The following is a 13,216-nucleotide window of genomic DNA, read 5'->3' on the forward strand; positions in this document are numbered from 1 at the left end:
TGGGAGAAGTCACTGTTGGAGGATGTTTTGAGACCAATCTTTATTCATGGCAGTGTTCTTAGGCAAAGTTTAAGCAAACCCACATGACTGGTCTCAGGATGCTGCATTGCTGCCACATGACTCATGGTAGCACTTACCCCTTTCTTCTCCGGACAATAATTTTTCCAGATATCCCAAACAGGCTGAATAACTTTACCCCAGTCTTCAGCAGTCCAATCCCTGTACTTCCTGCAGAATGTCAGTCTGTCCTTGATGGTGGTGACCCGATCTCATAGCTGCATCCTTATTAGGAGACGGTCCTGGCACTTGCTTGACTTTCTTGGGCGTCCCAAAGCCTCTTGATGATTCAAAAACTGGTTAACTTGGGTGCTATCTTACAAGCAGCAATGTCCTTGCCTGTGAAACCCTTTTTATGCAATTCAGTGATGACTACACGTTTCCTTGGAGATAACCATGGTTAACAGAGGAAAACATCAAGCACCACCACCCTTTTAAAACAACAAGTCTGCTCTTCTAATCAGCAAGCAAGTGATATCAGCTGCCTTGTTCTTGGTAACACTTTCTCCTCAGCTAACAAGAAGATCACAGCCATTTTGTGGCAGGGCTGAAATGCAGTGGCTGGAATGCAGTAACTTACTGTTCATTTTCATGGCAAGGAATGACTTTGCAATGAACTGCAATTCATCTGATCATTCTTCATAATCTAGAGTTAATGCAAATTGCCACCATAATAATTGAAGCAGCAAAACCAAGATTTGTGTCAGTCTCAAAACTTTTGGCCATGATGGTACACTCTTAAAAATAAAGGTGCTTTAAAGGGTTCTTTAAGCGATGCAATTGAAGAACCATTTTTATAATATAGATGTGAGAACATCTAGGTTTAAACATGTGGCTGTGAAGGTTTTTCAATTTAATGGTGTTCACACCCACAAATGTGTGGTTCTTCTGTGGCTTTGTTCAAGTTTATAACAAAGAAGCATTTTGAATTCAGTCCATGTACACAGATCTCTCTACTAGCTACGCGCAGGTCATTTTAGAGCATGGTGACATTCACACTAAGGACAGATATAGATCTCTTATCCATACAAACCATAAAGACAGAAAGACCAAAAAACTGGACTGAGGGCTCTGTGTGGCTCTTTTGCACTGCCACTATGGCCCGGGGGTTGCGGGTTCGAATCCTGAGCCATGCTGCTTTGTCATCAGGAGCCAGAGTAAGAGAGAACACAATTGGTCATGCTCTCTCTCGAGGTGGGTGGATGGCGCTTACTCCCTTTATCCCCTCATCCCACATCATCATCGATGTAGGCTGGCATGTAAGCGTCTGTTAAGTCTGTGTGACGGAGTTTGGGACCCGGCATATTCCTCAACGGCATATTCCGGCATATTCCGAGAGTTTCGGCTGCCTGGCGAGGCCGCATCGGCAGCAGTTTAAAAAGAGGTGGTGTTGGCTTTGGGTGTATTGGAACAGACGCTTAGATGTGGCTTCAGCCTCCTCCTCCTCTTCTGCTGAATACTGAAGTCTTTACCCTCTTAGTGTCTGAAGCATCGCTAGTGCTAGGGGGGAGCTATAAACAGGTGGGTTAATTGGCTGTACCAAATTGTGAGAAATGGGGAACGAAATAATGAACAAATAAAAAAAGTAAATTGAACAATGATGCTTTTAATGTTAAACACTTCACGCCCCTGTTTCAGAGTGTCCTGGCTTTAAAGAGATGCTGTATGTCCTCTTATTTCAGGCTGTGGTATTAAGTGCAGAGAGAGTCCCCTGGAGCTGGTGTTTGTGATTGACAGCTCGGAGAGCGTGGGCCCAAAGAACTTTGAGATTGTGAAGGATTTTGTGAACGCGCTGATTGACCGCGTATCTGTGAGCAGAGAGGTTACGCGGGTGGGGGTGGTGCTGTACAGCCACTTAGACATGGTGGTGGTCAGCCTGCAGCAGCTGCTTGACCAGGCCAGCGTTAAGGCGGCAGTGAGAAACATGCCCTACCTGGGCGAGGGCACGTTCACGGGCAGCGCCATCCGCCGCGCTACACGCCTTTTCCAGGCCTCACGCCCAGGCGTCAGGAGGGTTGCTGTGGTGCTGACGGACGGACTGGCAGACAGACGGGACGCAGTGCAGCTGGAGGACGCTGTGGAAGAGGCGCACGCTGCTGGGATAGAGATATTCGTTATTGGAGTGGTGAACCACAGTGACCCTTTGTACGAGGAGTTCCGGAGTGAGATGAGCTATATAGCGTCAGATCCAAATGAGGAGCACGTCCACCTGATTGACGACTTCATTAGCTTGTCCAGTGAGTAGTCAAATCTTTATCATTGATCCATGTTATGGCAGTCCATTGGACTAAGTAGCTGCCACTATGATCCGCTGGTTTAAATCCCAAGTCATGCTACTTGCCATCAGCAGCCAGAGTCAGAGAGAGCACAGTTGGCCTTGCTCTCTCATGGGTGGGTTGTTGGCCCCCCTACATCACTCCTAGTGTGACGGACAAGCATGTTAGCTGTTGTATCAGAGCTGGGGAGCTGTGTTTTTCACTGAGCACACTGGCTGCCTAGCGATGCTGCATCAGCGGCAGTTTGATGACCAGTTCTGTGTACATATCGCATAGCCTCAGGGTTCTATTCCCTGTCAGTGTCCTGTCACGCCACTGTTTTTCAAACCGGTGGTTCTAGGCTGGAGGTCCTTTTACTTAAGAATTGTATTTTTGTTTCTGTGTAGTAACAAAAAAAAAATCTGTCAACAGTTCAAATATCACAACGGGCATAGTCAACATGTTACTGTGCAGTTTGTGCAGATTTTGCCAATCATTTTTTAATTTGCAGAGCATTGGGCAAAAACCTAACATCATGATATTTGTCTAACTTTATAGGACATTGTCATGGTGTATGTTTGTATGTTTGAAAACTAATTAGAGTGGAGGAATGTGCCAGCAAAACAACAGTGGCACGTTGTTAAGAGTATTAGTCCAGATTCAACTGGAATGTTTTTTTCCCCTTTCAATCCGCCTTCCGTCGCCGGTCATGAACACAAAGCATAGCTCTGAAATCTTTTTTTCTTTTTATTTTAAATTTAGCGTCTAGTCATGCTCCCCTCCTGCTCTATACATTATTCATGGTAAAGCAGTGGTGTTTAAACTCCCTTGTCTGAGGGGTGCTAGCATTTTACCCTGATATGTGCTGCTGTCCACTACAAAATGTAGCTTTGTGAAAGTGAAATTATAACCTATAACCACTCATGAATTCGCCTTGTAGCAATTAGTATTTGCTGTCCAGTAGGTCTTTGTAACGAGCTCCCATGGGTTTATCTGTCACTACCTGTTAGATTTTTATTTAATTAGCATCATTGGCCACAGCTGACCGGTATTACATATATTTCTCTGAAGGATTTAACCCAAAGCTTTCCCTAGATTTTCTCCATTTGTTATGTGAAGTCTGTCACTCAACAGCGCTTTATACAAATTTACAGCGTTTAATTCCTGTCCAAGGGGGGAAATATTAATAATTCTGCATTTAAACTTCATCCCCTTTGCACGTATTAATTCTCCCTTATTTAGGAAAGAAGCATTTGCTGTGTTAATGTTTGTCTTAGCACGTTTCTTGTCATGCAGAGTCTTTTTGTGTTTGTGACGGATTAGTAAAGAGCGTGTCATACAGGGATTAGGGTAAACACAGACAAGGAGCCAGACCTGTTTTCCAAACAGGTGTTCTCAGGCACCTGATATACCTGTTCAGATGCCATTGCTAAAATGATCATTATTTAATTTTTTTTACATTTTGCACGGCTTTGAATTGGTAAGAAATGGAGGGAAAATTGTCTAATGCTCTTTTAATCTTATAAAGTCCATAGGCTAAAAGTCACTTAAGAATGGTATATTTTTCTTCTGTGTGGTCATGTAATAATATTAAAATCCTTGAAAAAATATCATGTTTTTTGGAACGCTAACAAAAAAAATCAATCATCAGTTAAAATATTACAATGGGCACAGTCAGCATGTTACTGTGCAGTTTATGCTGTTACTGTACACTGGTTATTGTAGTTACTTGTTTTCTATAATTGGTCTCTGACTTTATGATCCAAGCCTCTGTGTAATGCTCTGGAAGTACAGAGCATACTCTTCACATACTCAGAAAAAATATTGTGCTGTAATTTAGTTAGGACAGAGAGAAATTCAGTTCTGCACCATAAAAAAAAGAAAATGGGTGGGACTGGGCAGAGATAGAGCAAGTATTCCTATTCAGTTTGCAGTATTCACTTTTTACAGCTCTTTTTAAAGTTGTTAAGTGTGTGGTGATGGTGGACAATATTGGTAGATCCAGAAAACTGTGTAGCAGTTGCTGATAATGGAACACCTGCTGAAACTAAATCTACATTATATTCCTTATTTTCACAGCCTTGGAAAGTATCTTTCTGAGTCGGATTTGTGAGCATGGTGACGGCGGGGTATTTGGTCCAAGTCGCAATGGCTTGTTCCCACTTAGTCCTGGGCCTGCAGTTGAGAGTCCAGAGACACCCACTTATGATAACAACGGCCGTACAGCTGTCAAAGAGGTGAGGGGAATTGCCAATTGCTCACATCCCACTGTACACTGAACGGTAGCAACTGTACTGCACCCCCAAACATTTTACAACAGTTCCCATCAAATTCTGGAAAAATACTTTATTAGAGTGTAATTGCAGCTTTGCTATTACCCAAACAGTCATGCTTTGTGCTGTTGTGTGTGAGTTAGCTTCCGGTCAGCTATTCTCCCTTCTCCAGGCCTCCTAGTGTTAGCTTTTAGTCACCAGTCAGCCATTTTCGCTCCCATATTTTTCCATGTTTTAAACTCTCGACTAGGTCAAGGTAAATACAGGTCTCCATTTTAGGGCACCTTTAAGACTAAATATAAAAATGACCACCATTCTGATTGGCTGACCTGTATCGTGTTTCAAGAAACACGCCTAATGTAAACAAAACCTAAGCATGAATGGACGGGGCTAAACTGCTGCAGGCTGAATAGGTGCATATATGTTAATGTCTTGGTATTTACATAAAAGTAAGAAAACTAAATTATGATTTTGAAAACATAAACACACAGAGTAACACAACGTTTTTTCCCTACAGCCTGAATTTCCACTGGAGACTCCCGCTCCTCCTCGGGGAGATGATGGCAGCGCTGATAATGAAATTGAGAATAGCAGAAGCATGTCGTTTTTTGAGGGGCCAGCGAGCGAGCTCCACAAGCTCACAGCAGTGTCGTCTGGGAGCAGAGCCAATCTCCAGTCTCCCGCCGTGTCTGTAATGGGACCTCGTACCCCCTCTAACTGGATGCAAGACCTGGAGAAAACCCCCCCTCCACAGCTTCCCCCTCCCCCCAGAAAGTTGGACAGCTTTATACCAGGTACACATCTTCTATAATACAATACTGTTTACTGTAAAACCATGGAAGTGTCACATGTTTACAGAGGTGTGTAGAGTAGACTAAACCCATACTTTAGATAAAGTGTAATAATTTGATAACAGATACATTATTAAACTGTATATTATTACAGAGTAGGATATATCCTTATGGGATGTATAAAATAATGACAAGCTGCAGACATAAAGATTCAGTTAAGTTCTAGGTAGATCGGCTTGAAGCGTAGTCGTAAAAGCAGTGTTTCCCACATCCAACCACTGGAAGCCCATTTCCTGTGCATTTCATAGTAGTTTATCATTAATAACTGATGAGAAAAATGATGTGTGTTTATTCACAGGTGTAGACTGCAGGCAGCGGCTAGACCCTGGGCCATGCAGGAACTACGAGATAAAATGGTACTACGACCCCGAGGCCAACGCCTGCGCCCAGTTCTGGTACGGTGGTTGCCATGGCAACAGCAACCGCTTTGAAACGCATGACAGCTGCAAGAAGACTTGCATACGAACATAACCGAACGTTTGCTCATGAGTCCTGATTTTCAATGCAGCAGTTTTGTGTTAGTGGTTTCCCTTCACTTACATTGACTTCAGTGCACTGTACAGAAACGTGGTCTGTTTAGTTTAGTTTTCCTTTTCGAGTTGGCTATTTTGAATTGATTAACATATATATTAGTTTGGTTCCTGCATTGTTTTGTGAAGAGAAAATGATCCAGATTTTGATGAGCGATTTCGAAATGGTTTACAAGTGCTAAGGGTAAGTCATTTAATCTTAAGCAATGTAAATACAATTGGTCCAAGGTAGTATATATATTTTATTAGGGAAAAGTTATTTACTGGTCTCTAACTGTAACTGTAAGGTAAAAGTGTAAAGAATACTGTGTTTTAGCCAGTCTGTGTATATTTCAACAGAAAAAAATGAAGGTGCTCATTTTGGGGGGTCGGTTTTCCAAAGAAATATTAAGGCTGTCATGTGTGACTACAAAAAGGACTGTGTTCATGTATTCATTATGAATCCTTAATCCGGATCATGCTATCGAAGTGTAGGTTTTATCAGAGGCTTGGCTTAATCAGTGTTCTGAAAACCACCCTTGAATTTCTGTGTTCATCACTAAAGTCTTTAATGAATGAACGAATGAATGAATGAATGAGTGTGTGAATGCTGTTGTTATTATGTATTTTAAATGAGTAAAAACACTCAGCATACCAGGGTTTAGGTTTAAAACTATAAGTAATGCAAAGATCGAGATCCAAATTCTGTAGTCTTGTCTGTTTTGCCAGTATAGCAGTATAACCTGTGCCAGTATAACTAACTACTCAGAACTACTCCATCAGTAATTGTGTTTTGGTGTGGATTACAGAAATGTGGAAGTAGATCACAGACAATTTAATATTTTAATAGGCCTAAAAAGTGAATGAATGTAGACATTGTTTTAAACAGAAATGTTACAAATGTGTTGTGAAATCAAGTTATACAATGAAAATAAATGAATAAAATACAAATAAATTACATATTAGAAATATATAGCAACACTATGACCACCCTTTTAAGTACATTATGGAATATGTTTCCCTTGTATTTGAAGAAACATTGAACCAGGAATGCAACTATGTAAGCGTTAAGACAGTTCTTAGTTATGTTTCTATTTAGAACCGTTACCTTTACCTCAAATAACCCTCTTTTTAAAAGATGTGCTGCAGTTAAAAAAAAACAAAAAACACTACACAGAAGACACAGCGTCATACACTTTCATCATGTGTGGCAGACTCTGGTTGAAACCTGTGCTTGTATCCATATGGACGTAGATGGTAGGCGAAGTACTCCAACGTGTACATTTCCACTGCGTATATGTAATGAAAGGAAACTGCAAAGTCTGAACAGCATGCAGGGCCCTAGAAAGAAAGCAAACCAACAACACATCAGTGTGTTGAATAAGAGTCAGGCTGTATTTGTTTAATAGTGTGAATTTGTAAGATAAATAAAATGCGTCTCAAAAGTGTCAAGGAAAATGGGACAGTTAAACCCTAAAAAGCCTATGGCTTGCCATTCTCTATTACCAGAGAATAGCCCCACCTCATACACCATTGAGTGTATGCTATTTTACTTTTAATGACTGGTGACGATTAACGAAGTTACCATGGTTGAAAAAAACGTTTCCTGCCAACCATAGTAAGACGAAGTGAGATGTGGCTGTTGAGCTGCACCGGTTGGATGTGGTTGCTGTAGACAGGTAGCATGCTTACAGGAAGCCATATATGATATAGTGTTTGTTTTGGGATATCAGATTTCACACATCAAACAGCTCCCAGGACAAAAACAGTAAGGCCTCAGCTCCTGTGCAAAACTTTCTTTGATGTCTGTTGTCATATTTACCTGAACATGTTGGTAGTACTCGTACGTAAAGTAGCTGGACCACGGACTAGGCGGTTGCTTATGCAAGTATTTCTCTGGAGTAAAAGCATGAAATGTATGCCTCCTAATCACATCTCTGGAGTCACCTGCTGAAACCTTCATGGTCTCCATGCATCTGCCCAAAGCCATGTCCTCAATGTCTGTGAAGTGAGTACAGCGTCCATCTTCATGCCCCTTCACAAATCTCCGAAGTGCTTCTTTGCTCAGGACGTACCCTGCTCCACCACTCATGTAACCCTGAGCAACAAACGGCTTGAACCTACGGCCAAAATAGACAGGCTCCTCCGTGTTGTGTTTTGACAGCAAATAGCGCAGGTTCTCTGGGACGGCAAAGGTGTCGTCATCTGCCTTGAGGAACCAGTCTGCATCGTCCAGGTGATGTTTGTGGATGTACTGGAAGGCCCGGATGGTTTTCCAGTAGAGTTGATTTCGGCCCTCTGACACATTGAGCTTCACAGTTGGAAAGTCGGATTTCTCAGAGCTCATGTAGAGCACCTTATTGCAGCGTTTGGCCCAAGAGGCATGGACATGCTTGGCTCTGGATTCCAGGAACTGGGGTCCTGTTAATATCCAACATAGCAGCCTGACTCTCTGGGTGAGATTTGTAGCAAGGCTTCTGTCTTTGCATGAAAAATAGAAAAAGGAGAAAGAGCATGAGGAACATTCTCTTCCAGGTTGGCAAACACATTTTAAACAGATACTTCAGTGTTAACAACATGACATTGTGGCTCAGCCTTCCCTCAATTATGAAAGAACCTGAAAGCTGAAATTGCAGAGCCCAAGCTCAATTATAATACAAAAATAAATATTATTATTAACCAAATTTTCTTCACTAAACATTTTCTGAAACAAACATTGCTGCGTGTCTCAGCAGTATGTGGTGCTCTAATTGGAGTTATGAAATACCTGAATTTAGCTAATCTAACGTCCTAGCCATTCCACCCAAGACTCCAAAAAATATAACTATATTTTACACACATGCTAACACTGTCTCCTTAATACACACCATACCAGGTCCCACCAATAGCATTTAAATGACAGTTACAATGCAATTGCAAAAATGTTTTCAAAAGTATTGGAGTGTGCCAATGACAAAGCACATTTGCAAATGAAGGGATTTTCATAATGTTAAGAAATTGAAAAATTATTGTCAAACAGACTTTGCTTTTCTCTCTTAAATTTGCCAGTTATTGTAAGTTAGTGCAAGGGCCAGTACATTATGCAACACATTTTTAATCAGGTCCATTAGTATTTTTTCTAATTGTGCCTCTGGCGCCACCTGAATGGGTTTGAAATGAAGCAATCAAAGCGACAAAGCAGAAGTTTAGACGTTCTGCTTTAAATTAAAGTGTTCAGGAATTACAGATTTTACATGATTTTTACACAGTCCCTTCATTTTCACAGGTTCAAAAGTAATTGGACAATTGCCTGATAAGCAGTTTCATGGCCAGGTGTGGCCTGTCTTCTCATTATTTCTCATTATTTTTAAGACAGGTTAGGAAGATAACCTGTCCTGAAATAATGAGGAAATAAAAGCAGGTCTGAATCTGAGAGAAATGAGAACTTTAGGAGGGGTATTGGTACACTTTTAAAAAGAAGGGCTGCATTTGTGAGCTCAGCAACACCAAAAAAATATTTTAAAATGTGGAGGACCACAGATGATCTGCAAATTCCTTCCTTGGTGTAAAATAAACAGGGTGGAGCTGTACTTTCAGTTGCAAAACCTGCTGCAAAAAAATGCTGCAAAACTTCACCTGAGCAGCTTTTCACTCATTGACGACTATTGATGGCAAGATATTTTTTCTGCAGCGTGTAGGTTAGCCTCACTTTTGAACCAGGTGTGATGCATTATTTTAGAAGTAGATATGACTCGGAAACTATCAAATAAAGATCCTTTAAGTACCCAAAGTGAAACTAAAAAGGCAAATACAGCTCAAATACAGCTGACGACACTAACCCTAGTCCTGTAAGCACGACACAAATATGTGACATTTCCTAAGAGTTCAATCAAAGTCATTGCATACTCCATACTCCAAGGTCCTTCAAATTCTGTTAAGCCTTTATTGTTAGAAGCGGTGAATCTAAATCATAGCTTGGCATTAAGTCCTCAAGCTCTTAGTCCAAATCAAAACTTTTGTCAGAATCAAAACACATCTCTGCTATCACAGCTGACACTTTCAAGACACATTCTGAAAACTTTAAACGAAAGAATTTTCTATGACAGCAGTGAACTATTATATATAAGCTCTGTTGATGATTGACAAACCTCTACAACCAGTTCTGTTAATGACTTATCATTGCATTTAGGATCTCAAGAACATACTGATAAAAAGCTTTTGACGTTACCAAGCCATATAAAATGTACTCTCCATCTATTCTCTGAACTTGTCTAATCTTTGTTGAACTTGTCTAGATGGTTTATTCTTATGTTTGGATCTTTTCTATTTCCCATTTAATGATTCTCTCTTTGATTATGAATTTGATGCTGTCTTGGAAAGTTATGTTGATGTATATCATTATTTGAGGTCAAATCTACCTGATCTTCTCTGTCACTTGCAAATGTTAAAGGACAGGCATTTACAGAGAAGTCATTAACAGAACTGGTTGTAGGGGTTTGTGAATCATCAACAGCACTCGTAGATGCTAGTTGACCCTGTTCATTGCTGTCATAGAAAATTCTTTCGTAGTTTTCAGAATTTGATTTAACTCTTGAAAAGTGTCACCTGTGATAGCAGAGATGTGTTTTGATTCTGACAAAGGTTTTGATTTGGACTAAGAGCTTGAGGACTTAATGGCAAGCTATGATTTAGATGATTCACCGCTTCTAACAATAAAGTGTTTACAGAATTTGAAGGACCTTGCTGGAGTATGCATTTATTTTTAAATAAATTTTATTTTAGTTTCACTTTGGGTATTTAAAGGATCTTTATTGGATTGTTTCCGAGTCATATCTGCTTGTAAAATGATGTGTCACACCTGATTCAAAAGTGAGGCTAACCTACACGCTGCAGACAAAATATCTTGCCCAGTACCATCGTGCCATGCAAATTGTAGAACAAGGAATTTAGGATAGATACTTTCAGTCGATGGGTCTGAGCACACATCAGCTTCTGCCTCAGAGTCTTCCATACTTCCATACTTGATACTTAACATAAATAAATTGAATAAAACATAAATACAGACTGAAATAAATTTACAGACTGAAAGCCAATTATTAACCATGAATAGTTTACCAAAGATATAATAAATCAGAAAAACAATATAATAAACACTTTCCTAAACCTGTCATACTGTCTTCACTAATATCTCTCAGTTATATCAACTCTAATTATACATGCATATGTGTGACTGTGTAATTTACACATCATTAAAGACATGTTAATTATTTACATCATCAACCGAAACTACGTACATTTCAAAGAACACACAATAATAATCTGACAAAGTGACATCCTTAACAGTGGCTGATATGTTGAGACCCTGAGTTATCTGAGATCCACAGTGTGACACAGTGAGACTGTGTGCTTCCGGTTACATGCTGGAAGAGTCCAAAAGAAGCAAATATGCCACAGATGCCTTTGGTATAACTGTCAATGGGATTGTCAATGTGAAGGAATGTAGTTCCAAAACTGCCAACAAGCTCTGAAAACCCTTCCTGAACAGTCATCTGTTGCAGAAGCCTGCTGTAGCAATTCTGACAGCACATATGCTCTGAAACCCAATGATTTCTTTGGTGGTAGGTACCAGGAGCTTTGCTGGTTTTTGTGTCTGGACCTCTGTCGTACAAGGTACCAAGGTACAATGCTGTCTTATCTCTTTGCCGAGCTCAGCAAATGAAGAAGAGTATGAAAGTGTCTGAATGGCAAAGAAGCAGCAAGAGTTAATATGTAGCTTCATTGTAACTTACCTACATTCTGCATCTCAGGCATCTTTTGCATTATTTGTTGTGGGGTTGCATTTACATTTTTGGTTTTTGAAACACTAATGAAAGTATTTAGTGTGAAGAATCCCACTGCTATTCCACTTAGGAAGAGGACTCGAGAGAAAAAGTGTTTCATTGTGTTTCTTCCAGGAACCTGAAACAAAAACAACCCAAAAAAATATTAGCGTCGTCACCAAACCCTTAGGCAATATGTCACCTGTCACACAGAGGACTTCATTAACACTGTACATTAACACCAAATCACAACAAATCAGCCAATACAGTATCTGCCATCCTGGCCATGAAGGGTAAAGTCTTTTTCTAGTCCTCAACTATACAATAATCTTCAGAACTGTTACGTATTACCATAAAAGGTCATTGATCTAATAAAAAAGCCAGGCCAGCTAAAGCTGATTAGGCAGGATAAGCAGGATAAGCTTAGTACTTAAAAAAAAGAGGTTTAAAAAGACCTTAAGTTAGGGTTCGATTTTGGTTTAGTTGCTCCAATTTGACAGTCATACGGTCATACAATCAGTCCATGACCATGTTGGCAAACTCAAAAACACACTATGCATCCGCAAGAGCCAACCTGGTCAACCTGCTTAACCAGGAAGAAAAATGGCTTAACTGTCAATGGAGGTCATAAGTAAAAAGAATTTATTCCAACTCATTATGGTGCATTTTTATTAGTCTATTCATCATGAAATTGTGATAAAATGGAAATAACAGGAGAAAAAGGAGATACAAGTTTTTTTTGTGTGACAGTGATAATATATTCCATATTATTAAGGAACAAATATTTAATTTCATCTATCTATCTACCTAATTCTCCTACAATTTGTTCTCAGAGCTCAAAGAACATTACATCGCTGTCCAATGAAAACCATATATCTCCAACACAACAATTTGACAGGAGAAAGAAAAAAAAACCTTTTTAACTTTCAGTGGAAGTCAATGTAGAAAGACTTCATTCCAAGTAACTTAGAGCATTCCTATTGGTCCGAAATGTAACACTACAGTGTTTAGTCCAGTGTAAACCATACATACCATTAATTAGTGAAAGACCTGGTCACTGTTGACCAAGTATTCGACCAAGTATAACATAGACTAAAACAAAAAGGATGGAAGTCTATCACTATGCTAAACATTGTGTAAAGTACAAAATTGTTTTTTTACCCGGAGAAAAAAAATAATAACTTACCAGGTGTCCACATGCATGTCCAGCATATCCAGCATGTAGGCTCCTAAAGGCATGACTAGGAACAAAGTCAATTTGTAAATGTGGCCAATCCCATTGCAGGAATGCTCAGGGAGTGGGAAGGCTTTGTGCTAGAGTCCTGCAGGTGAAAGCTGAGTGTTATAGTATTTTCTTGTTAGACTCAGACTATATATACACACGCCCCATGCCAAGCCCTGTCGTATCCTGAAAGTTTAAATGGCATGAAGGTATTGATCTATCAAGGGTGTAGAGATGGGTAGAAACAGTAG

General features: G+C 40.0%; 2 protein-coding genes across 2 annotated transcripts in view; one reads left to right on the top strand and one right to left on the bottom strand.

The window, feature by feature from the left end:
* Positions 1–6,864, top strand: part of col28a1a (collagen, type XXVIII, alpha 1a) — a 35,638-nt gene extending 28,774 nt beyond the window's left edge. The window contains exons 32-35 of the mRNA XM_072674756.1: positions 1,740–2,294; positions 4,392–4,549; positions 5,103–5,379; positions 5,735–6,864. Of these exons, the coding sequence (XP_072530857.1) occupies positions 1,740–2,294; positions 4,392–4,549; positions 5,103–5,379; positions 5,735–5,907 (1,163 nt within the window). The 3' untranslated portion in view covers positions 5,908–6,864. The remainder of the gene's footprint in view (positions 1–1,739; positions 2,295–4,391; positions 4,550–5,102; positions 5,380–5,734) is intronic.
* A 66-nt stretch (positions 6,865–6,930) lies between these two features.
* c1galt1a (core 1 synthase, glycoprotein-N-acetylgalactosamine 3-beta-galactosyltransferase 1a) lies at positions 6,931–13,111 on the bottom strand. The gene is made up of 4 exons (XM_072674757.1): positions 12,930–13,111; positions 11,714–11,882; positions 7,768–8,426; positions 6,931–7,286 (listed from the first exon to the last, which is right to left on the bottom strand). The coding sequence occupies exons 2-4, from the start codon at positions 11,862–11,864 to the stop codon at positions 7,134–7,136; spliced, it is 963 nt and encodes a 320-aa protein (XP_072530858.1). The 5' UTR covers positions 11,865–11,882; positions 12,930–13,111; the 3' UTR covers positions 6,931–7,133.
* Between the last annotated feature and the right edge of the window lie 105 nt (positions 13,112–13,216).

The sequence above is a fragment of the Salminus brasiliensis genome, chromosome 3, assembly GCF_030463535.1.
Source record: "Salminus brasiliensis chromosome 3, fSalBra1.hap2, whole genome shotgun sequence".
Classification (NCBI taxonomy): domain Eukaryota; kingdom Metazoa; phylum Chordata; class Actinopteri; order Characiformes; family Bryconidae; genus Salminus; species Salminus brasiliensis.